Source organism: Phyllobates terribilis, unplaced genomic scaffold (genome assembly GCF_046119375.1).
Source record: "Phyllobates terribilis strain yellow unplaced genomic scaffold, ASM4611937v1 Scaffold_2__4_contigs__length_985480577, whole genome shotgun sequence".
NCBI lineage: Eukaryota > Metazoa > Chordata > Amphibia > Anura > Dendrobatidae > Phyllobates > Phyllobates terribilis.
Window position 1 is genome coordinate 338,756,488 of NW_027362762.1, and position 26,548 is coordinate 338,783,035.

The window sequence follows — 26,548 nt, forward strand, 5'->3', positions numbered from 1 at the left end:
GTATTTTATTTGGATTTTATGTAATATACCAACACAAAGTAGAAAATATTTGAGAAGGGTAAAAGGAAAATGATACATGGTTTTCTAAGTAGTTTAAAAATGTAAGTTTAGGTCTGAAAATTGTGAAGTGCATTTGTATTCAGCACCCCTGAGTCAATACACTTTATAAGACCACCTTATTGAGGTATGTCTCAACCAGCTTTGCACATCTAGATGCTGAAATTTTTACCTGTTCTTCTTTGCAAAACTAGCTCTAGCTCCGTGAGCTGGAGAGCATCTGAACAGCAATTTTCAAGTCTTGCCACAGTTTCTCAATGGGATTTCAGTCTGGACTGTGACTCATACACATGAATATGCTTTGATCTAAACCATTCCATTGTAGCTCTGGTAGTATGTTTAGGGTCATTGTCCTGCTGGAAGGTGAACCAACGCAACAATTAAGTTTTTTGCAGCCTCTAACAGGTTTTCCTCCAGGATTGCCCTGAATTTAACTCCTTCTTCCCATCAACTGTGACCAGGTTCCCTGTTCTTGTTGAAGAAAAGGATCCCAAGAGGATCATGCTCCCACCATGCTAGACGATGGGCACTGTGTTTTCAGGGTGACAAGTTCATTTTCCGCCACACAGAGCATTTTGCATTTAGTCCAAAAAGTTTTAATTTAGTCTCATCTGACCAGATGACCCAGTGATAGGCGATAACTTGTTTTCATGAGACAACCTCAACTGTATTCTGGTTATGATGGCAGTTATTGAATGATAAAAATTCATTGATCACTTTTGAAGTTTGGGTCTATGCATAAGCAGGATTACAAACTAATGAACATGTGCCTCCTTTTATTAATCATTCTTACAATAAGTAGAGAAATTGTCTGCCTATGTAACATGTGCAATATACAGAAGAACTGTGCTTTTTGCAAGAAGATTGTCATTTTAAGGATTTGGATGACATTTGCCGCAATTTAAGACTGTGTAGTCCAACTTTACAGCATCAACTACTTGGCTTACTTTGCTGCATTGGGCTGCACCATAAGCCATGCCCTTTCCCAACAAGTCTTTTTACCAAGCTGTAAAAAGTGTCTAAAATAAATTTTAAGTACATTGCACATCACAGTTTCTTAGCACAAATTACGCCAAATGATGGCATGTGTAACTTGCTAAATATGCCCCAATTTGCATAAAAAGATAACAAGCTACTCTATCATGCAAAATACATTACCTTTAACAGCATTCTTAAAGCAAATGCTCAGCTCAACATGTGTACAAACCTACCATTCTAAATGATATACCAATTATGTAGTTTGTTAAAAATGGATAATCCCTTTATTTCATATTGCAACATGAGAAAACAACAATACACGCAGAAGTTCATGAAAAAAATAAAATACAGTTGTATATAGGATTTTTGATGTTCCCTACAATTACAACCAATTCCAGATTGGGGAATTTTTATATATATATATAAAAAAAAAAAAAAAAAAGGTTGCAAATTGTGTATATCACTGCAGGAGACTGGCCTGAACTGAGGTTGTGTGTTTTGTTTTCAGGGAGATGAGCAATGCTGCTGCATCATCAGCAGGGATCGAACATGTGCCTTGGGGACGGAAAATAAAAAGTTATAAGAAAATAGGATACGGAGAATGTAGAGGGAAGACCTTGGATTGTCAATTTAAAAGGTTTATTTAATATGCAATTCATACTCTTCCTGTAAGTGCACTTTCACAAGCTTATTTTTATTTTTGTTATTTGGGGTGCAAACGTTAATTTTTTTTCCTTTAGGCGACCCACCATATATAGTTTGGCTGAAAATGCACTTGTCAGTAAACACAAAAGTTAAAAAAAAAAAATATATATATATATTAAGAACAGTGCTAAATTCTATTCCCCTCTTCACAGACCCCAATAAAAGATTTCCTAATGAAACACCGTATACCTTACAAGACGTGAAGACAACAAATTGTGAACTGATTTTTTTTTTTTTTATCTTTAATTTGTAGATTTTTTTTTTGTGCTGTGGCTAAATTAAAAGGCTGCAAGGCTGTAGTATAACATTCCACGTACTCCCTTCCATCTTTATTGACTACATATTTTTTTTTCTGTCACAAACAATTTGGGGCTAGAACAGCAGTAATTGCATCACACTGTTTCCATAATTTCAAGTTTTAGAAGTAAACTGTAAAATAAAAACAAATGAAAAGTCAAAAGGGACATAAAACAAAACAAACAAAAAGAAAAAACAGTTCATGATTTAAGATATGGGGCATAAACCGAAGCAGTAACTTGAAAGTCTTGAAAGTTATTCCGGTAAATGATAACATTTTTCATCAGAGTATCGGTCGTCAAAGACTCAAGTAGGTTCAAATTCAAGCAGTATTGAACACAAGCAAAAGTGATTTAACCCTTAAAATAAATATTTAGGAAATCCTCTCTGTACATACATGTGAAAGATTGTACAACACTTTCACACGAGGGGGAGGGAGAAAGACTTTGTTCATATAAGCAGCAGAAATCTGCTGTTCCAGCCCAGTGTCCCAGTGGAGGAGGGAGGCAGACACACAGTTGACTACATGTAGCTGACTATCTTATGGCCTTTGTGGACAGGGACTTCAATGTTACTGATTGTTATCCCTTTTGTTAAGCTTCCTTTGCCTTTTTATTTTACAGCATGCCGAATCCCTTGGCATATGTAATAGCCTTTAATAATCTCTCTTTCAGTTTCTCTTTACTTAAGTACTCCGGAAGTAAAAGGACATTAAAGCATGTGTGAGATGTGGGTAACCTGCAGGGAAACAGAGAAACAGGTTAAGGACAGTTGTAACATTATTTTGGTGAATATTTAACTATGGATTCATGCAGTTTTTTTTTTTTTAAGAACCCAGAAGGACACCAGCTGAGAAGTCACAGAAGCAACTTCATGGAACATTTTAGAAGATCTGCTGGAATGAGAAATCTACCTAAACCTGATGACGTAACCTCCACATTAACTAGAACTTCCAGCTGCCCACTTGCACTTAGAGAAGCCCTCCCATGAAGGGTTTTTTTTTTATGTAAATGTAGTGTGTATGTGATGATAGGCACATACCACCGCCTTTTCCGGTTTCCAGCGCCATTCCACTCCTCCTCTATAGACTTACATTATAAAAGCCACTTCCAGGTCATACAGATCACAGTGTGACAGAGTCTGTAGAGTGGTGATGTCAGAGTAGGATGGTGGTGGATCCTGGAGAGGGCGGTGGTAGGAGAGTACCGTATATTGACACACACATTACATACACACAGATTTAGTAATAAAAAAAAAAAAAAACAACAACTTCATGGCAGAGCTTCTTTAACCCCTTTACCACCTTGGGTTTTTCCATTTTAGTTTTTTGCTCTCCTTCACAAAGCCATATCAATCAGGGCTGTGGAGTCCGAATAAAATGGACTGACTTCAACTCCTAAAATATATAATAAATTGGGTACAGTAGTTCAGTGCAGTTTGTGAGGAATATTTTTGGGAAAGTTATGAAATGTCCTATAAATGTCTGTCCTATTCCTGATCTGAGGGTTTAGACTTTTAGCTGAGATGAATCTGTGCTACAGTAAATTTATCACTTAACCCCTTTGCAACCCAGAGCCATAGCGTTTTTATTTTTTGGTCAATATGGAAGTGTGAGGGCTTATTTTTTGCGGGACGAGTTCTACTTTTCAACGCCATTACTAGTTTTACCATATCATGTACGGGAAAAAGGGAAAAAAATTCCAAGAGCGGTGAAATTGCAAAAAAAGCGCAATCCCACAGATTTTTTTTTTTTTTTTTTTACCACATTCACTGAATGCTAAAACGGACCTGCCATTATTATTCTCCAGGTCATTACGAGTTCGTAGATACAAAACATGTATAGGTTCTTTTTTATTTAAGTGGCGAAAAAAAATTCCAAAGTTTGGTAAAAAAAAAGAAAAAAAAAAAAAATGGCACCATTTTCCAAGACCTGTAGCGTCTCCATTTTTCGGGATCTGGGGCCGGGTGAGGGCTTATTTTTTGCGCACTGAGCCGACGTTTTTATTGATACTATTTTGGGGTAGATCCGATGTTTTGATCCCCCATTATTGCAATGTTGCGGCGACCAAAAAACGTAATTCTGGCGTTTAGAATTTTTTTCTCGTTACGCTGTTTACCGATCGTATTAATTCTTTTTTTATATTGATAGATCGGGCGATTCTGAATGCGGCGATACAAAATATGTGCATGTGTTTTTTTTTTTTTATTATTATTATATTTTGAATGGGGCAAAAGGGGGGCGATTTAAACTTTTATATATTTTTTTAAAAACATTTTTTTCTTCACTTTTTGCTTGCTTCTATAGTCTCCATAGGAGACTAGAAGCAGCAGTCCGATAGCCTCTGCTACATAGAGGTGATCAGCAGATCACCTCTATGGAGCAGAAATGCTCCTGTGCTATGAGCACTGACCACTAGGTGGCGCTCATAGCGATCTGCTCATGACAACCACTGGAGTCTGCTGCAGACCCAGTGTTGTCATGCCCACCCATCGGTGACCCGCGATCACGTGACGGGGTCACCGATGGGCGGGGTAAGTGACGCGCTCCCGGCGCGGCGATGTTAAATGGCGCTGTCAGAGATTGACAGAGGCATTTAACATGTTAACAGCCGGGGGTGGATCGCGATTCCACCTGCGGCTGTTGCAGGCAAATGTCAGCTGTAATAATCAGCTGACATGTGCCCGGTTCAGTGCGGGCTCAGCGCCGGAGCCCTCACTGAACCATGGGGTTACAGCCTGTGCGTACTAATACGGCACAGGCTGTAAAGGGGTTAAACATGAGCCATGTATGAGGGAGTCTGAGTCGTGGAGTCGGAGGTTAAGCTTACTGACTTCACAGCCCTGATATCAATATGGCCATGTGAGGGCTTATTTTTTGCAGGACGAGTTGTACTTTTGAATGACACCATTGGTTTTACCATATCGTGTACTGGAAAACGGGAAAAAATTCCAAGTGCGGTGAAATTGCAAAAAAAGTGCAATTCCATGTGATCTGGGGCTGGGTGAGGACTTATTTTTGTGCGCCAAGCTGTTTTTATTAATTCCATTTTGGGGTAGATATGATGTTTTGATCAAGCGTATAGCATTTTAATGAAATAATACGGCGACCAAAAAACCTTAAGTCTGATCTGGTTACGCTGTTTACCGATCGGATTACTTTTTTTTCTTTTAATATTGATAGATTGGGCGATTCTGAACGCGGCAATACCAAATATGTGTATTTTTGGATTGTTAATTGTTTTATTTTAAATGGGGTGAAAGGGGGGGGGGGTGATTTGAACTTTTATATTTTTAAAAAAACAAACATTTTTTTCACTGGCTTCAATAGTCTCCATGGGAGACTAGAAAGCTGCGATTGTCCGATTGCCTGTGTTACAGATAGCAGGGATTCAGCTCTGCTATGTGTAGCAAAAGTGCTCATCTCCTATGAGCCAACCGCTGGGTGGTGCTCATAGCAGATTGGCTATGACAATCACAGGGGTCTCCTGCAGACCCCGGGTTGTCATTCCAACCCATCGGTGACACGCGATCATGTGACAGGCACACCAATGGGAGGGTCTTATGACGCACTTCCAGCGTGTGCATATTAATTGCCGCTGTCGGAGTTTGACAGCGGCGTTTAACATGTTAACAGCCGTGGGTGGAATGCGATTCCACCCACGGCTGTTAGGGGCACATGACAGCTGATCAGATCAGCTGGCATGTCCTCGGAAAAGAGCGGGCTCAGCGCCGGAGCCCACGCCACAGAGGGGGATGCGACCATGGACATACTTTTACGTCTAAAGTCGTAAATGGGTTAAAGAGGCAGGCACCCATGATTACCTTCTAGCAACCCATTTACTTCACAGTCATGACTTCCAGATCAGCTGCTTTTCTCCTGTCCTGAACTCAACAGCCTTAAAGGGCTATTCCCATCTCCAAGATCCTATCCCAATATGTAGTTTGTGTAGTAATAATAATAATAATAATATTAGCAAATACCTCCAATTAGAAACGTGGTATAGTATTTTTGATTGGCCACTTACCTCATGTGCAAGCAATACAGGACCTTAGGTATCCACGGTTACGACCACTAGCAGCTGTCACTTTATCAGTGGACGTAACCATGGATACCTAAGGTCCTGCAATGCCTGCACATGAGGAAAGAGAGACAGCGAATCAGAAAAACCTATACTACATTTCTAATTGTAAGTATTTGCTAATATTATTATTATTATTATTACACCTACTACATATTGGGATAGGATCTTGGAGATGGGAATACCCCTTTAAATATGACCGATTCTGAATTATGAGAAGCAGGGCTGTTCCAGAAGTTGCAGTCTGCATACAGTATATCACAAAAATGAGTACAACACTCACATTTTTGTTAATATTTTATTATATCTTTTCAACACTGAAGATATGACACTTTGATACAATGTAAAGTAGTCAATGTAAAGCTTGTATAACAGTGTACATTTGGTGTGCCCTCTAAATAACTCAGGCATTAAAGGGAATCAATCACCTCCTGGCACCTATCTGACCTCTAATATGGGCATACAGGTAGGTATAGATTTACATTTCTATCACCTGTATGCCAGGGGGTGACAGATTCCCTTTAATGTCTAAACGGCTGGCAACAAAAGTGAGTACACCCCTAAGTGAAAATGGCAACATAGTGCCCATTTAGCCATTTCCCTCCCCGATGACATGTGACTCAGTGTCACAAGGTCTCAGGTGTGAATGGGAAGCCGGTGTGTTAAATTTGGTGTTATGGCTCTCAAACTGGTCACTGGAAGTTCAACATGGTACTTTATGGCAAAGAACTCTCTAAGGATCTGTAAAAAACAATTGTTGCTCTACATAAAGATGGCCTAGGCTATAAGAAGATTACCAACACACTGACACTGAGCTGCAGCATGGTGGCCAAGACCATACAGCAGTTTAACAAGACAGGTTCCACCCAGAACTGACCTCGCCATGGTCGACCAAAGAAGTTGAGTGCACGAGCTCAGCGTCATATCCAGATGTTGTCTTTTCAAAATAGACATAAGAGTGCTGCCAGCATCGCTGGAGAGTTTAAAGGGGTGTGGGGAGTCAGCCTGGCAGTGCTCAGATCATACACCACACACTGGATCAAATTGGTCTGCATGGCACGTTGTCCCAGAAAGAAGCCTCTTCTAAAGACGATGCACAAGAAAGGCCGCAAACAGTTTGCTGAAGACAAGCAGACTGATGGCATGTAATACTGTGGTTTGATAAACTTATTTAGTTCAGATGGTGTCGAGCATGTGTGTCGGCAACCAGATGAGGAGTACAAAGACAACTGTGTCTTGCCTACAGTCAAAGCATGGTGGTGGGAGTGTCATGGTTTGAGGCTGCATGAGTGCTGCCGGCTGTGGGGAGTTACAGCTCATTGAGGGAACCATGAGTTCCAACAGTTAGGCCACTATTCGTATTTCGTCAGTATTCAGTCAGTTTTTTTTCTCAGTATTTGTAAGCCAAAATCGGGTGAGGGACAATCAGAGGATGAGTATAATAGAAACAAGTGCACTAATTCTGCATTTTTAACCCACTCCTGGTTTTGGCTTACAAATACTGAGGAGTACTGAGGAAAATACTGACCGAATACTGACGAAACACCGTTAGTGGGGCCATAGCCTTACTGTGATATTCTGAAGCAGGGCATGTTCCTCTCGCTTCAGAAACTGGACTACACGGCAGTATAACAAGATGAAAACGACCCCAAACACCTCCAAGACGACCACTGCCTTGCTAAAGAAAATGAGGGTAAAAGGTGCTTAACTGGCCAAGCAGTCTCCAGACCTAAACCCTATTGAGCATCTGTAGGGCATCCTCAAATGGAAGGTGGAGGAAGGTCTGTAACATCCACCAGCTATGTGATGTCGTCATGGAAAGAGGATTCCAGTGGCAACCTGTGAAGTTCTAGTGAATTCCATGCCCAAGAGAGTTAAGGCCGTGCTTGAAAATAATGGTGACCAACACTGTTCAACTAAAGACAGCGTAGGGGTAATAACTTTATCAACATTTTGCCTAGTTGGCAACTAGAACCCCAAACAGAAGCCCTTAAAACTTAACTTTTATTAAAGTATATAACTCTCCTGAGGATAGTGAATATTTAAATAATTACATAAGTACAGGCAGCAGAGTAGGGTCAGATATTATAATCTGCAATTTTGCTTTTCCACTATGTGGTTATCCGACCAATTCTCATTATCATGTATTTGTGGCCGCGGACCACCTATCGCATGTTATCACTACCTATGCCTTATCATAAAATCCAGAATTAAAGCCAACTAGGCAAAATGTTGAAAATAATGGTGGGCACACAAAATATTGACAGAGCACAATTTGTCCATTTTCGCTTAGGGGTGTACTCCCTTCTGTTGCCAGCGGTTTAGACATTAATGGCTGAATGTTGAGTTAAACGGCACCAAACTTACACTGTTATACAAGCTGACTACTTTACATTGTATCAAAATGTCATATCTACAGTGAAATGTAGACGTGTGAAGCTTAAGTTTGCAGTGTTGGGGAGCTGCTGGTTATTCTTGTTTATTTCAGGCATAAGGCTAGATGTCTGGCTTGAGTAGAGCCCCATTAAAAATGGTGACAAAAGACCACTAGTTCATCAAAGGAATAAAAACACCATGAAAACTTTAGCTCTTGTGCTGTAAGTTTCTGAATCTAGAAACCTCCAATTCAAAGCTCCCACTTCTGGAGATGAAGTTTATTTTAGGTACAAAGAACTCTATGATGAGCTCAAACAGTCACATTTAAAGAGACTACATTTTTGCCACCTCATGTGAGAGCAGCATAATGTAGGGGCAGAGACCCTGATTCCTGCAATATGCCACTTACCGGGCTGTTTTCAGTAGTTTTGATAAAATGACTGTTTCATCAGCAGGAAATTATCACTAGAGGGCTAGTAAACCTGCTGCCCTATTGTCCTCCATATTCAGGAGCTCTGTATAAGCCCGTCCCCACCACTGATTGGCAGCTTTCAGCTTATGGACAGTTCACACAAAAGGCATCAAATCAGTGCTGTGGGTGAGGTTATACATGGCTGAGCATTCAGAGAACTGGTAAAGCTGCAGCAGATAAAACATTGGTTTAATCGCAACTGCAGAAAGCAGCCCAGTAAGTGCTACATCGCTTGAATCCGGGTCTCTGTCCATATTCATTGATGACATCAGATGGGATAACAAAAACATGGTGACCGATTCCCTTTAAGCACTAGGGTTTCACTCCAATACCATATTTCACAAGTGACTATTATAGGTCAGAACATGTGGTATCACGAAACTTCAAAAGTTAAGGCTCTAAAAGAGTATGCTATTTTTATGGCCTTAAAGGGATTGTTTGGTCAGAGGATACTGCGAAGTATAGGTCATCCACGTCAGTTTGCTAGGGTGGGGGTTGAATTTCAAATAATAAATATTTTCTTTTTAGGAAATAGCAATAGAAAGAGTGAGCCTTCTCACGCTGTCAAACTTCTTAGGCGCAAGCAAGAAAAGCAACCACAGCGCTTAAGGGGTTGGACAGACAGGATCAGAGCTATCCAGAGTAAAATGACAAAGTACTAAACTTTGTAAAGAGTTGCACAGGCAGTGGATCGTTGTGGCTATGATTTGAATGTGGCGAGTATATATCAACCTAAGCAAACATGCAAATGTGAACAAGTGCATCAACTTGAAAGTTATCCCCTATCCATCGGATTAATGGAGCAACAGTGTCCATTATGGACCACCGCACCATTCACATGAGGTTCTTCTGAGCCTCGATTCTCGGGTTTGGCAGCGGTCCCAGAGGTTGGACCCCCAGCGATAGGTAAGTGATACCCTCTATCCATTGGATGGAAGACGACATTCAAACTTGAGAGTAACCCTCTAAGATTGCATGAACTCTTAAAAAACCCGAAATCATGATCTAAGATACAACAATTACAGGAGTTACAAGGGCTTACCGGTCTGTGTCAGGGCCATTTTTGGCTATTATCATCTTTAGTTTTCCTAGTCCACCCACAGGCGCTCTATCTGTGCCAGTTGTAAACTGTAAGAACAATCTTTTTTGCTCATCGGTAAATGAATGTACTATATCCCAGAACTCCCTGAAAAGGAAAAACAATGCAAAAACCAGTGCAATGAAGCATAATAAAAGGATGTTCACATTCATTTTGCTCCAGAAAAGGTTACATTGTATATTGGTCTCTCACTAAACTGCAATGTCCTACCTAATAATGAGAGAATCTCTGGTGTAGCCCCCGTCATATTCTGTAGTTTCCTTAAGAGCTTGGAAGTCTAAGTTCTGTGGAGAAAATGCTTAAATAAGTAACAGTCCTGGTCAAGAATGAGCAATAAAAGGCCGTGTTATAGACAGAAATGACTTACCCTACTTCCACAGATGAGCAATTCTATTTCCTCTGGCCTAAACAGATACTTGAGTGGGGATTCATTGGTGACCATATGAAATCCCCTCCTGAAAGCCTTAAACTGTTTCTCCACAGATTTATTTAAAATGTAATCTGTATAGAGACTGACAAACTCCTGGAATAAAAAAAAACACAGAAGACATCTGAATAAAGTAAGAAACCATGAAAGATGTGCACGCCTGACAACATTACATAGAACATTTGATAAATTCCTAAACCATATCCAGTGAACCTGGCTGCTCTCATCTTAAAGGGAGCCCATCACCAGAAAAAAACGCTAATAACCAGCAGATATGGGGTTAATAGTATTATTAACCTGCCCGGTGACTGCCCTTAGCTGAATGCTGCGGGGAGAAATGTAACTTTATTCCCCACAGCAGCGTTACGGTCAGTCACGGGGGCGGCGCTGGTTCAGTCATCGCTCTAAGTATACACAGCGGCGGCTGTAACCGCACTCCCGGAAATGACTGACACTGGCTCTGCATTATGGCCGGCTGTCAGTCAGTGCGTAGGGTGTCATTACAGAGTGGTGACTTAACCAGCGCCAGTGCCGTCCCCATGACTGAAACCAGAACACTGTTTTGGGGAATAAAGTTAATTTTCTCCCCGCAGTGTTCGGCTAAGTGCAGGCGCCGGGCAGGTTAATAACGCTATTAACCAGCAGATTATCCCCATATCGGCAGGTTAACAGTTTTCTTTCTGGTGACAAGTTCCCTTTAACTCCTTCACCCCCGAGCTGCCTGTTTTCATCTTCATGACCAGGCCAAATTTTTACAATTCTGACCACTTTCACTTTATGTGGTAATAACTCTGGAATCTTCACCGAATCCCACTGATTCTGAGAAAGTTTTTCCGTGGCACATTGTACTTCATGATAGTGGTAAAATTTGTTCAATATGATTTGCATATGTGAAAAAAAATTGGAAATTTGGAGAGAGTTTTGCAAATTTACAATTTTTATGCCCTTAAACCAGAGAATTATGTCACACATAATAGTTAATAAATAACATCTCCCACATGTCTACTTTACATCAGCACAATTTTTCAAACAATTTTTTTTATTAGGAAGTTAGAAGGGTTAAAAGTTGACTAGCAATTTTTCATCTGTCCAACAAAATTTACAAAACCAATTTTTTTTATTTGTATTTTTTTTTAGGGACCACATCACATTTGAAGTGACTGAGGGGCTTATAAGACAGAAAATAACCAAAAGTGACACCATTCAAAAAACTGCACCCCTTAAGGTGCTCAAAACCACATTCAAGAAGTTTATTAACTCTTTAAGTGCTTCACAGGAATTGAAGCAAAGTGGAAGGAAAAAAAAAACATTTAACTTTCACAAAAATTTAACTTTAGACCCAATTTTTTTAAAATTTTCACAAGGGTAACAGGCGAAAATGGACCCCAAAAAATGTTATGCAACTTCTCCAGAGTACGCCTATACTCCATATGTGGGGGGAGGGGCGAATACTGTTTGGATGCATGGCAGTGATCGGAAGGGAAGGAGTGACGTTTTGGAATTCTGTGGGCATTATGTCGCATTTGGAGAGCCCCTCATGTGCCTAAACACTGGAAACCCCCAACAAGAGACCCTTGGAATTGATCTACTGTTTCCTGGTATGTGAATTTTATAATGTAGACACACATGTAAGTAGCATAGCGCGCATCAGGCTGGCAGGCGCGAGTAGCGCAGCGCGCGTCAGGCTGGCGTGGGCGAGTAGCGCAGCGCGCGTCAGGCTGGCATGGACGAGTAGCGCAGCGCGCGTCAGGCTGGCATGGGCGAGTAGCGCAGCGCGCGTCAGGCTGGCATGGGCGAGTAGCGCAGCGCGCGTCAGGCTGGCATGCGCGAGTAGCGCAGCGCGCGTCAGGCTGGCATGCGCGAGTAGCGCAGCGCGCGTCAGGCTGGCATGCGCGAGTAGCGCTGCGCGCGTCAGGCTGGCATACGAGAGTAGCGCTGCGCGCGTCAGGCTGGCATACGAGAGTAGCGCTGCGCGCGTCAGGCTGGCATACGAGAGTAGCGCTGCGCGCGTCAGGCTGGCATACGAGAGTAGCGCTGCGCGCGTCAGGCTGGCATACGAGAGTAGCGCTGCGCGCGTCAGGCTGGCATACGAGAGTAGCGCTGCGCGCGTCAGGCTGGCATACGAGAGTAGCGCAGCGTGCGTCAGGCTGGCATATGAGAGTAGTGCAGCGCGCATCAGGCTGGCATACGAGAGTAGCGCAGCGCGCATCAGGCTGGCATACGAGAGTAGCGCAGCGCGCATCAGGCTGGCATACGAGAGTAGCGCAGCGCGCATCAGGCTGGCATACGAGAGTAGCGCAGCGCGCATCAGGCTGGCATACAAGAGTAGCGCAGCGCGCATCAGGTTGGCATACGAGAGTAGCGCAGCGCGCATCAGGCTGGCATACGAGAGTAGCGCAGCACGCATCAGGCTGGCATACGAGAGTAGCGTAGCACGCATCAGGCTGGCATACGAGAGTAGCGCAGCGCGAATCAGGCTGGCATACGATAGTAGCGCAGCGCGCATCAGGCTGGCATACGATAGTAGCGCAGCGCGCATCAGGCTGGCATACGAGAGTAGCGCAGCGCGCATCAGGTTGGCATACGAGAGTAGCGCAGCGCGCATCATGTTGGCATACGAGAGTAGCGCAGCGTGCATCATGTTGGCATTCGAGAGTAGCGCAGCGTGCATCATGTTGGCATTCGAGAGTAGCGCAGCGTGCATCATGTTGGCATTCGAGAGTAGCGCAGCGTGCCGGTGGTGTCAAATTTGATTCCTGATTGCGCCACAAAATCAGGAATCTGTGGCTCAATCTTAGGGGTGTGAGGTGCAAACAGGGTCAGTAACGGTGAGCACTGGTTCAGTTTCTGTCCTGGGGTGTCTGCATGGTGGTTCGGTATCACTTGAAGAAGAGGCGGAGTATGAAAAATAAAGGAAGGTGACATACTCTCCCTTACTATCAGTGTCGGAGGCAAGGAAAGCGTATGCCTCCTCTGCTGAATACAGCAATTGGGATGAGCAGGACATTTTTTCATGTATGTTTGTGCGTATACCAAATTTTATTCAGGTAGGTGTGTGTGTTTGGTGTAAACTTTTTTTTTATTTATAAGTGAAAAAAAATCTAGAAAAAAAAAAGATAAAAATAAAATAAAGAGAATCGAAAAATTTGGTAAAATAAAAAACAAATTTACAAAATAGAGGTCATTGAAAAAAAAAAAAGAAGATTACGGAGTGCCCACAACTGACTCTAACCCTGACTAAATTCAGTAAAAAAAATAAATAAAATACTGCAGTATATTTTTACTGTCCTTAATTTAGTCCTATCAACTAATCTAAATTATTTTTATTTTTTCACATAAAGAAAAAAAACAATAAACCACCGGAGGCCAATCAGTGATGTTAATCACCGATCAGCGCTCAGCGGCTGTAGGACGCACACAGATGTGGTGCAAAAATCCTTGCCAAAAGCGAGCCAGATGCTTATCAGTGATGTGCGTCTGATCAGCAGCTGCAGGACACACGCATAGAAGTGATGCGCAAAGGGAAGGAGAAAAAACAGACTGGAACAAAGAAAAGTCCTGGAAAACAGTGAGCTCGGGTGCCGATCAGTGATTTATGTCACTGATCAGAGTTCGGCAGCTGCAGGACACACGAACAACAAAAAACCTGAAAATCAAGCGATTGAGTACTAATCAGCGCTCTGCGGCAGAAGGGGAGGGGGGTGAAAAATAGAATTAGACTTACCGGTAATTCGGTTTATAATAACCCTCCACAACAGCACCAAAGAAGGATGTCATCCCACCCCAATAGAGACAGGAAACACAAAGAAGTCAAATAGCCCCTCCCTCCAGTGTTTTTATAAAGGACCACACAAGTATGGATGTTTCAAATTATATTTATTCTTATTCAAATTAAATGATTTTTTTGGCTAACCAAGCCAGGGAGGGAATTACCAGTGCTCTCGTGGAGGGTTATTAGAAACCGAATTACCGGTAAGTCTAATTCTATTTTCTCCAATAACTCCCCACGACAGCACCAAAAGGAGGAGTACCAAAGACTCATGTTTAGGGAGGGACAATGGCCTGAAGTACTTTCCGCCCAAAGGCCAAGTCTTTAATGGACATTAAATTAAAGTTTGTAATGGTTGGTGAAGGTATGAACCGAGGACCATGTAGCTGCTCTACTTATCTGCTCGAAGGAAGCGTTAGCCTTCTCTGCCCAGGAGACGGACATGGCTCTAGTAGAGTGTGCTTTCAGCTTCTCTGGCAGTGAGAGATTTTGGATCTGATATGATTCTACAATTGCTTTCTTGATCCAAATAGCGATGGTACCTTTTGAGACTTTCTTTCCTCTGTTCTGACCAGATGGCTGAATAAAGAGGTTCTGATCCTTCCTCCAGGCCTCCGTTTTTTGGAGGTAGTGAAGAACGACCCGCCAAAGAATGGCATTCTTTCTCTCTTTTATTTTTTGGGTTCTGACAGAAGGAGGGCAGGATTATATCCTGTGATCTATGAAAGTCTGAGACCACTTTTGGTAAGAAAGATGGGTCCAGTTGTAGAATAATCCTATCATCCAGAATTCTCAAATACGGGTTCATTCACTGAGAAGGCCTATATTTCTCCCACTCTCCTGATCGTGGTAATTGCTACTAAAAAAGTTGTTTTCCAGGCTAATTTATCCAGCTCTATTGAAGTCAAAGGTTCAAACGGTGGTCGTGTCAGACCTTTAAGGACTATATGCGATCTGTACCTTGAGGGTGCTGGGTCTAAGGCCTTTTTCCAGCCCCTCTTGTAGGAAATCCAAGATCTGGGTCATGTTAGGATGCCGAAGATCTGGCATATTTGGTTTATACCATGTTAGGAAGGTCTTCCATATTTTGCTTTTTATTGAGTTTGTTTGCTTTTTATTGAGTTTGTTATTTGTTTCCTACTTCTTTGTAGTGTATGAATTACTCGGTCTGAGAGTCCTTTGGCTTTCAGGATTGTGAACTCAGAAGCCAGGCCGCTAGATGGAGGTTCTCTGGATCTGGATGAAGTATTGGACCCTGATGGAGAAGGTTTTTGAATGTTGGCAGAATGAGGGGTCCTTCTATGCTTAGGCTGTTTAGTGCACAGAACCAGCTACTTTTGGACCAAAGTGGGGCTATCAAGATTATCTTGACCTCCTCGGTCCTTAATTCTGTAAGGTCTTGGGTAGCAAAGGAATTGGGGGAAAAGCATAAGCTAGATGGAAACGCCACGGGTGAGCGAATGCATCTATCCCCAGGCATACGTCGTCTGGATCTAGGGAGAAGTATTTTTCTGCCTTGGTATTTTGGCGCCTTGAAAAGAGGTCCACTTCCGGACGACCCCATCGTCTGGACAGCATGTGGAAAACGTCTGAGTTCAGTTCCCATTCCCCCGGATGGATATTCCTTCTGCTCAGAAAATCGGCCTGGATGTTGTCTGAGCCTTTTACACGCAGACCTGATAAGGAACGAAGATGTCTTTCCGCCCAGAAGAATATTTTTGCTGAGATACTTTTTAGATTCTCGTACCTTGTACTCCCTTGGTGGGACAGGTGAGCTACGGTAGTCATGTTGTCTGAATAGACTTTTACGTGTTTGCCCGCAATGATTGGAGCCAATATTTTGAGTGCCTCCTCCACTGGAAGTTGGAGGATTGTCTGCTGGTCTCTTCTGTCCAGACCCCTTCGAAGGGGGTTTGGCGACGGCGGCTCCCCATCCTATCTTGCTGGCGTCTACCGTGACTTATCAGAGGAAACTGAGTCCATGGAACCCCTGTTTTTAGGTTTCCTGGACTGAGCCACCATGACAGGGATGTCTTCACATAATGAGGGATCATGATCTTCTTGTTTAGGGAGTCTGGGGATCCGTCCCACTGTGCGAGAATATATGTTTGCAATACCCTGGTGTGCGCTTGAGCCCAGGCTACGGATTGGATGCAGGCTGTCATGGAGCCGAGGGCTGACATGGTAAATCTTAGGGTCACCTTGTTCCGGATCTTCAGATTCGTTATCTTGGATCTCTAAAGTATCTGGTTGTCCCTTGGTAGGAAGGAGGTTTGTCTGGCGGAGTCTAATAGAACACCCAGGAACGTTTTTTCAGTGGCAGGGACCAGGTCTGATTTTTGATGATTTATCAACCACCCTAGGGTGGTCAGGATCTGGATTGTCCTTTGCAGATCTTCCTGGAGTGATGCCACCGAGGGACCTACTAGTAAGAAGTCGTCGAGGTAGGGAACGATGCAGATTTTCTCCTTTCTGATAGAAGCCACTACCTCTGACATAATTTTGGCAAATATTCTTGGTGCGGAGGATATTCCAAACGGCAATACGTTGAACTGGAAATGTAACGTCTGATCCTCCTGCACCACCGCGAATCTTAGAAATTTTCGGTATGATGGATGTATGGGGACGTAGTAGTATGCGTCCTGTAAGTCAATGGTTGCCATCACATATTCTTGTCCTATCAAGGGAACTGCTGATTTGATGGACTCCATTTTGAATCTTCGGTAAATGATGTATTGATTTAAGGGTTTCAGATTTATTATTATTCTGTAATTGCCATTTTTTTTTTATCATAAACAGGCGTGAATAGTGGCCTGTGTGTCTTTCTGTTTTTGGGACTGATGAAATAGCCCCCAAGGATAGCAGGTTTCTTAGGTCGGACATCAGGGCGGTTTTTTATCTCGGGGAGGTTAGACGAGTTATTCTTACTTTCCCTGGTGGATATGAGGAGAGTTCGATCTTCACCCCTTCTTGAACTGCTTTCAAGATCCATTGACTGGAGCAAATCTTCTGCCATTGGGGAAGGTATTTCGTGATTCGTCCCCCTACTGCTCTGGTGTCACCGCTTTTGCGGTCGCTGTCCTTTTGAGAAAAAAATATTCCTATCTTTCCCCCCTTTGGGGTAGCTCCATCAACCAGACTTCCCTTTCCCCTTGTACTGAGGATTCTGCTCCTGAGGGGGGTGGAAGGGGGTCTTTTTGTAGTGTCTGGGTTCTGGCAAGGATTTCTTTTTAGCAGCCGCCTTCTCCAGGAGGTCGTCAAGGGCCTGGCCAAACATATATTCTTCTCTAAAGGGAATGGAACAGTTTTATTTTGGAGGCCACATCACCGTTCCACGATTTTAGCCATAGTGCTCGCCTTGTGGAATTTGATAGGACTGCTGCCGTAGCGGTTACTCTCACAGATTCCGCTGAGGCATCTGCCAGAAAGTCGGTGGCCTTTTGCAGTAAAGGTAGGGAAGCTTGTATCTCTTCTCTGGATGTGCCCATAGCCAGATGCTCTTCAAGTTGGTTGAGCCACCTCGACATGGATCGTGAAACACACATGGAGACTACGTTAGTGTTCAGAAGGGCTGCTGATGTTTCCCAGGATTTCCAGAGAAGGCTATCCATCTTGCGGTCCAGAGGATCCTTCAGTTGCGACGAATCCTCGAATGGCAGTATTGTCTTTTTAGCAACTCTTGCCACCTGAATATCGACCTTAGGTATCTCGGTCCAACATTTTAAGGTTTCTTCATCTACCGGAAACCTGTCTTTCAACTCTGTTGGTGTATTCAGTCGGCTTTCAGGATTTTCCCATTCGTCCAGGATTAGGTCCTGAATGTTCTTATGTATTGGGAACACCATCTTTTTCTTCGAACGGAGACCACCGAACATCTCTTCCTGGACTGATCTAGTGGGCTTCTCTTCTTCCACCTCCATCGTTCTTCTTACTGCTGTGAGGAGGTCTTCCATAAATTGAGAAATAATACTGCTTATTTTCCAGACCTTCCTCTGCTGGGCTAAGTTCACCTTCCTCTATGAGGTCTTCTGGAAGGGATATCTCGTCCTGGGAGTCCGAGTCTCTTTTTCCTTCCAGGGAAATCTTACTCTTCTTAGCCTTTGGAGGTGAATCAGAAGTGGATTGGAAAAGGAGGCCAATGAAGATTGAACCTCTTGACGGACTATCCCCTTGATTTAGTATATGAGGGACGGCTGCTCTTCCCTAATAATTTTCTCCGTACATTTTTGGCATAAATATTTTTAGTTTGCAGAAGATAGCTTTTTTGCACATATAGCACACTTCCGGCTAGACTTATTTCCGGGTGCAGGATCCTTGTCCCTCTAAAAAAAAAAAAAAAAAAAAGGGAGACGGGTAATTAATGTATCAATTCTAACCTGCACCTAGGAAAGGACCCCCAGTGCCAGACTTACTGGGACTAGAATTGTGCTGGGCTCCGCAGACCTGGAGAAGATAGATTCCTGACCATCCAGTGTATAAAATACAAAAACAGATTAGGTCCTACCTTAAGATGTCTTCTGTCCAAGGCTCTTATATAGGCGACTGGACTCAGCGCTCTCCCTCTTTCCCTGGGGAGGGGGGGTGGGAAAGCTCCTCTCCCTTGGTCCAATTGTGAAGCAGGAAGCCTGCGATCACCTGCAGTTTCTCTCTTTTTTTTTTTTTAAACTATGTATGCCCTAAACGGACCAGAAGTAACCTAAGGGACCCTGTTTCGGCGTCCCCCATCCCTTTCCGGCCGTTTGTAGGTCCCTGCGTTTCAGGGTGGAAAGCAGACCGGAAGTGACGTTATCCGGGGGTCCGCGTCACTTCCGGGATCCGGCGTGCGTCTCTCCAGCTATGGAGATCGCCGGAGGCCGCCTGAGAGGAGGAGGAGCTGGGCCGGAGAGCTTGAGGGGGCCTCCAGCCCGACACCCACCGGACCTTACCCGTAGGCGCGGACTCTGTGGGGATGGGGGTCCCGACTCCCGGAGGAAACGGGAGCAGCATATGGGGAGGAGGAGAATACCGCTCGGTCCCAGTTGCCCGGCTAAAAAGGTATGTAAGGTGTCTGCCGCCAGCACAGAGCACCCTGGATGACCTCTTCATCCCAATAGGGACAGGAAAAAACATTGGAGGGAGGATGAGGGAGCTGCTATTTGACCTCTTTGTGTTTCCTGTCTTTATTAGGGTGGGGTGACATCCTCCTTTGGTGCTGTCGTGGGGGGGTTATTGGAGAAAATGGGGATTGGGTCAGGTTAGGAAAAATCAGGGATCAGGAACGTCTTCTTTCAGGAATCGCAACACCAGCAGTGATGGCACAGGATTTAGAAAGTATGTGGCACCACAAGGCCCAGCACAGTGCTACAACAGCATTATGACCGCTCTGCACACGTTCGAAGCTAGAATGGGGAAGTGCAGAGCTCAGGGCTGTGGAGTCGGAGTCCATTTTGGTGGAGTCGGAATGAAATGGAGTGACTCAGACAATATATAAAATTGTTACAGTACTATAATGCAGTATGTGTTGTAAATGTTTTCATAAGAATTTGGGAAAGTTATGAAATGTCCTATAAATGTCTGTTCTCTTTCTGATTTATGGGTCTCGGCCTTTATTGGAGATGAATCTGTGCAGCACTTTATGTACATGGTCAGTAGTGAGGCCGTGTTGTGGAGTCGGAAGTCAGGGAAATTGAGGAGTCAATGGTTCGGCTTAGCGACTCCACAGCCCTGGCAGAGCAGTCATTGTGGGGGTCAGACAGTCTGTGCACTCTGATTAGTGCAATCGGACAATGAAGTCGATCACACCAATCAGTGCTGGGGCAAGGGATGCTGGCGTTACGGGGCTCCAGTCTATGATTGGTGACGAAGACTACCGGTGCCCTGCTGTGAGAATCAGTGCCGCATTAAAAATAGGACATATCCATACGTCCAAAGTTGTTAAGTACTTGCCAACCTGGACATATGGATACGTCCAAGGTCATGAAGGGGTTAATGGGAGTCCAGTGCTATGAGCATATGGAAGATGCCGTCAATGGGAATTTTCTAATTTAGAAGAAAATTCTCACATGCGACTTTAAGGCTATGTGCCCACGATGCAGAAATGCTCAGGATTTTTTCCTGAGCGTTTCTGCATCTCCCTGGCAGGAAAAAACGCATGCGGATTGTACATGCGTTTTCCTGCCAGGGACAAGCGGAAGTGTAGCGTTCTTCACTTGCATTTTCGCATGCGGGTTGACAAGCGCTTTCCAAGCGATTTTAGCATCACTTGGAAAGTGCTTGACAACTTGGTCACACTATATAAATCCATGCAAACGGCATGGATTTATATAGTGTGACCCGAGAGAATGGTAAAAAATAAAAAAATATATACTTACCTTCCGATGGCCCCCAGTGTCCTGCTTCACTCCGTTCTCCTTTGCCGGCAGCGGTAACTGAAGGACCTGCCGACGTCAGCGTCGCGTGACCCATCACATGACTATGACGTCAGCGCAGGTCCTTCAGTCCATCGCGAACTTCTGGCAAGCAAGGAGGAGCGCACCGCCAGAAGGTAAGTATATATTTTTTATTTTATTCTTTTTCTTTTTTTACAGTTTTCAATGGTACCCAGGTCCGGAGGAGAGTCTCCTCTCCTCTAGACCTGGGTACCATCCGCACATTAGAACGCATGGAATGTGCATCTACATATACAGTGATGCGTAATCCATGCGATCTAATGCAAGTCAATGTAGGCGAAAACGCAGCACTTCCGCAAAATAATTGATAGTGCTGCATTTTTTTCCGCAATGATAATCCGCAGCGGAAATTTCCGCAGCATGTGCACAGCACATGCGGATTATCATTGGGGAACATGTCAGGCCTTCTACCATGCGTTTTTTAAGCGTTTCTGCAGCGTTTTTGCCGCTGCGGAAACGCTTAAAAAAACGCATCTTGGGCACACAACCTAAAGGTAACTTCAGACACAAAAAGCCTGTGGTTTTATATGTAGGTTTTCAGGTTTTATCTTTTGCAGTTTGATGCCTTGTTTTATCACAATAATGAGGGAGGCTCATCTATGTTACCTGTAGCAAGTAGATCACAGCTATGCTTATTCTGTGTCTTGTCATCAAAAATTCTAGCTGCGCTGTGATTGGTTGTTATGGGCAAGTATTTCTTATAGGCGATTTTCATAAAGCTGACTTGACAATTTTTTGCACCCGCATGTTTTTTTTTAAATTGTGATGAAACCATCACAAAAATCACACAAATCGTAAAGGCAAGAAAAAATAATTCAATTTTACACAATGCAAAAAAAAATAAAAAATTATTGTGGAAAAATGCCATGGAGTGCCAGAAAAAAAGAAACAGGTTGAAAGCTTTTTGCATCCTGAACACATGTGCTTTGGGGCTCATGGGGGTAATAGACAGATGCCACATGCACTGCTGTAATATATACAGAAATCTTTCCCTTTCATTAGGGATTGACTTGTGCAGTCAATCTAGTTTGGGACATACGAGTAGCAGGAACAATACTGTAGAATACTAAAAGTCCAAAACGCATTACCTTCCTGTTTTCATTTGTAATGGGGATTTTATCTCCATTCTCTTTTAAGTCATGCATCAGAGGATTCCCAAAGAGGTCAGTCTGAGATATCTGAAACGTCATCATCATGTCATCTTCCACGTTGCCCTCGTACGCCAATAGATCTTTTAAACTTTGGTACAGGATCTGCAAGACATGTCTTTTAATTACACACAATTTCTTAGCTTGAAGAAAATGTGATGACACTCGGAAGCTAATCCTCCGCTCACGCAGATTATCCCATGTTACTTACAGCAAGGCAGAAAACGGCATATTTCATTTAAGAGACTTAATCTGAACTCAATTACAATTTTAAAGTGGAAAATCCCTCTAAAAATAACATTCACAGTTATAGGCTCAAATAGTTATTCTCACTCGACTCGGCAGCAAACAAAAAAATGTACACAAATTACATTTATTGTCAGTTTCTACATAGCTTAAATTCTATTAATTACCATGGGGAAAAAAAATTTTTGGGGTACGAGACACTAAAGAACTTATCCCCATACTTACAGGGTGAGAATCGGCCAAATCACGAAACGTTCCTTTTTTCCCCATCAGCTTTCTATACACAACCATTGGAAAATGCACATCTAAAATGCAATTATTGTAAATTGCAAGGCCTAGTACAATTCCAATTAGCGTAAACTGTCCTTCAGTTTCAAATGAAGATGGATTGAACCAGAAGAGTCTTGTAGACTCATCGTAGGTAAACATGCCTGCAAATAAAGAGATATTCACTGAACACTTATACAATGCAACAAAGTCCTGATCACACGAAGAGAAAAACTGGCGAACATAGAACATAATGAACACTGCATAGAATAAGGGTCCTTTTACACTGCATGATCATGAACCAGATTTACTAGGAATGCTCGCTCATGAGAATCTTGCTTTCTAAGGCTAAGGATCACCCAGTGAACAAGTAACATGACGTTTGTCAGGTGAAATGATCTGTGCTGCACAAAAGATCATCATTTTCGGCAGCGCATCGTCCTGTGTATACAGGACTTGCTCTGCTGGGAACAATGGCAGCCTATTCGCACGGAGTGATCACAGATTGTTCAGTGCGCATTGCTAAGAGCGGTCTGCTTGTGTAAACAGGCTATCGAACAGTTGACAGTAACCATGATGCTGATCGGCGGTCATTTAGTGCCGCACATCATATAATGTAAAGGAAAAAGAAATACACTAGTTTATAGTGTGTATATGGGGAGCCCTCTATAAGGAGAAATACACAGTGCTTCTAAAAAGCTCTGATATTTTTTTTTTCAGAAAAATGTGGACTTTTTGTACAGCCAGATGTTACATTAAAAGCCAAGTACACCTTTACACAAAGTTATTATTGTTCATTTGCTTTCTAAAGTGTAAAGTTAAGCAACTTTCTAAATATTATTCATTAAATAATTTCTACCATTTTGCAACTGCAGAATGGCCAAGTCCTTCACCTATCCGAGTGCTTTGCAAAACTGATACAAGTCCCTCAGGAGCTCCCTCTCCTGACGGCTCTCACAAATTGGCCCTCCCTTCTGTCAGTGAAAGAAATAGCAGCAGAGAGGAGAATTATACACAGATCTGCAGTGGAGAGGGGAGAAAGTATCTGAAGTCTTATGAAAATCAGAGAAAAAAGGCAAAACAAAGAGCAAAACACATGAAAAGGCAGTGAGTGCAGGATAGAAGCTGTGAAACTGAAGAGCAGTACCCTGGATACACAGCTATCCTGGATATCCAGCTTGTATTATTGGGCGAGAGGCTTTCACAAGAGGAAAATCTGAAATTCGGAGCAGGCTGCAAACTGCATATTAGGAGATCAGAACAAATGTATATAGAAATGAAGATTGCAGACCAAAATAGAGTGGTTAGCTTTAGAGCGGACATATGTTAAAATGATTTTTGGGGTCAGGAGTTATTTTTTTTTATGCAGAATACTCTGAACGTGTAATTTTTCTGGCGTTTCTCAAACATGTCTATACAATGGTTGCTGGTGGAGGGTCATGTGACCAGACCTGTCCTCAGCCTCCTCCAATAGAAAAGCAGCTTTGCCATGTGTGGTGCTTTATACTTGGAGGAGGCTGAGGACAGGTCTGGTCCCATGCTCCTCCACCAGCAGCCATTCTATGGACAGAAGTGCTGGTCAGTGAGTAAGCTGCACTAACATGAGATAGTGGCCGACTTCCTTTAACTATTTGCTAGCCTTACTAGGTAGGATTTATAATTATGCAATTTCAAGCAATGCTTCTTAGGATTTATGGAAATCTGTTAACCGAAAGAAAAAAAAAAAAAAAGGGTCAACAAGTGTCATTTACACAAATTATAAGGCTTACCTATATCAGGGTTAAAGATTTCCTCAACAACCAGTTGGAAAAACTCTTTGGAAACTCCTCCTTCGTCCACTCCCTGCTCACCCTCAAACTCCACATACAACTGCTTCTTCAGGTCTGCTGGGTTTTCCATAGCAATCATCTCTAGCTGAAGGCAGGGAACCGGCAATTTAAGGAAAAACAATGCACTTCACGTTATATCCTTCATCATAGGACCAGACGGACAAGTCATTTATTACTAAAGAAAAACACTCCTATTGGATTTTTTCTACCTAAAATGCTAATAGGCATAAAGGAGTTCTCTTTATAGTCATGGAGTCAGATTATTCTAAACAAATTTTCTAGAACTGTAAAAATGATGGCCTATTCTCTGCTGATCAATTCAATATCGGGGTGTTCACCCAGACACAGCTCCCTACAGTTCGTTGTGGCTCTGCCAATGCCCAGCTGCAGCATGTCTAGTCCTATTTAGGTCACCTGAACAGGACTAGACATGCTGCAGCTGGGTACACAAAGTCAGTATCTCAGGTACGATTGGTGACAGTTTCCACACATACCGAAGACACTGACACACACAGACCCATTAAAATCAATGGGTCTGTGCACATGTCAGTGTGCTTTCACGGACCGTGTACTCCACAACCTGACATGCCCGTTTTTTTTTATGGATACATGGTCCGCAAAACGTACCACACGGATGACACGTACTGGCACCCCGGGAATCAGCGCTACAGTTCCCAAGCGCCGGGTGCCGAACACTGCAATCATCATGGTTCCTGCCGGCGCTGCGATCAGCACCAGCAGGGACAATGATTAGGGTAGTAGTGTTTGCTCCCGCAGTGTCCCTGTGTTAAAATAAGAATAAAATAATAAAATCCTTATACTCACCCAAGTGTCTCCAGCTGTAATCCATGTGACCACTGACGCCGAGGAGCCGGGGAAAATGAGCTGCTCCGGAACTGAACTCAATGACTGACAGGACTCCGCTACTGAGCTCAGCTCCGGAGCCGCTACCTGGAGCAGCTCATTCTCCCCGGCGCCAGCGGTCGCATGGATAACAGCGGGGGACACATAGGCGAGTATAAGGATTTTATTACTTTATTCTTATTTTTACACTGGGGGAGCAAACTACCACTACCCTCATCATTGTCCTTGCTGGTTCTCATCACAGTGCCGGCAGGGAACCATGATGAGTGCAGTATTCAGCACCCAGCTCTTGGGAACAGCGCTACCTGTAGTGCTGATGCCCAGGCGCCGGTATGCGCGATCCTGATGCGGCACACAGATGCAACACGTGAAACACATATGGACACACGGGACATGGATATCTCCGGTACCGGAAATATCCGGACGTGTGAAACCGGCCTAACATGGAGCCAGCTTCGGCAGTACATGCGGATCTGTTGTATGATCGACTGTGCACATACAGTTTCATTATTGTTAGCATGTTCCCCGTTTACATAACAGTTTAGCTATTTAATGGCCAATTTCTCCAAATTTGTGTTAATGATGCACGCAAGTAACTAATATAACCTTTGTGCAGTCAGATTAACCTGCACTCACTTGTCACACCCATGGTGTGGCCATGAGCTGGATGAAATTATGTCCCCTCAATTTGCGTTTTGGGGGCTGCCCTAGTTTGTGGTGGACAGCACTCAGTCCTACAGCGAACCCTACACAGCATGCACGCCTGTTACTGGCTGAGATGGCCACGAGCGCACACAGTGGCTGGGAACATTCTCCTTCATGGTTCTGCTGGTGAAACCTGTACACCAAGAAATGCAGAGTGAGGTGCACATGCCCAGCCACCTTGTGCGCAACCGCACATATTAGGGGCAGTGTACTCTCTAGGAGTGAGCACTATGCATGACAAACTAGGGTAGTCCACAAAACACAAAGTGAGGCGGCGTAACGGTGCAACCAGCTCATAGCCATGCCATGGGTGCACTGTAGAGCCCTCATTTACATAAAGATTAAAACATATCCACAAGCAGTGTACCAGTAACAAGCACAGCCATAGTATGATTTTTATAGGGATGAAGTCCCCTACATCACTGTATAGTTAGTCTAAAAAGTATTAGGGGGGGTGACAGACTACCTTCAATGGTTAAAATTGCAAAGCAATTGTAAAAAATCAACTTCGCGATATAAAATCTTCTCAGTTCTCAAGAATAGGATTTTTTTTAATTTAAATTGTTAAAGCATATATCCGGGACTTTAAAAAAAAAATAAAAAAAAGTACCTAAGCACTAACTGGCAGGTAGTTGCTATACCTACCTTCCTGCTTTGCCCAGTGCCGCTCTCCACTGACGTCACGACAACACGGCTCGCAGTTGACAGGCCAGATATACTGGTGTCATGCTAATTGACAGCTGGTTCTTAGCTGCCTAACTGGGGAAGACATCTGTCAGTCAGCAGGACACCAGTAGTCCCG

At 43.4% G+C, this 26,548-nt stretch overlaps 1 protein-coding gene across 2 annotated transcripts in view; it reads right to left on the reverse strand.

The window, feature by feature from the left end:
- Positions 1-1,296: 1,296 nt before the first annotated feature.
- UBE3A (ubiquitin protein ligase E3A) overlaps positions 1,297-26,548 on the reverse strand; it is a 58,880-nt gene continuing 33,628 nt past the window's right edge. For both annotated transcript variants that reach the window (XM_073664568.1, XM_073664567.1), the window contains exons 5-11: positions 24,118-24,262; positions 22,307-22,512; positions 21,776-21,940; positions 10,431-10,586; positions 10,274-10,347; positions 10,007-10,150; positions 1,297-2,775 (exon numbers count right to left, since the gene is read on the reverse strand). In XM_073664568.1, coding sequence (XP_073520669.1) covers positions 2,655-2,775; positions 10,007-10,150; positions 10,274-10,347; positions 10,431-10,586; positions 21,776-21,940; positions 22,307-22,512; positions 24,118-24,262 — 1,011 coding nt within the window. In that variant the 3' untranslated portion in view covers positions 1,297-2,654. The remainder of the gene's footprint in view (positions 2,776-10,006; positions 10,151-10,273; positions 10,348-10,430; positions 10,587-21,775; positions 21,941-22,306; positions 22,513-24,117; positions 24,263-26,548) is intronic.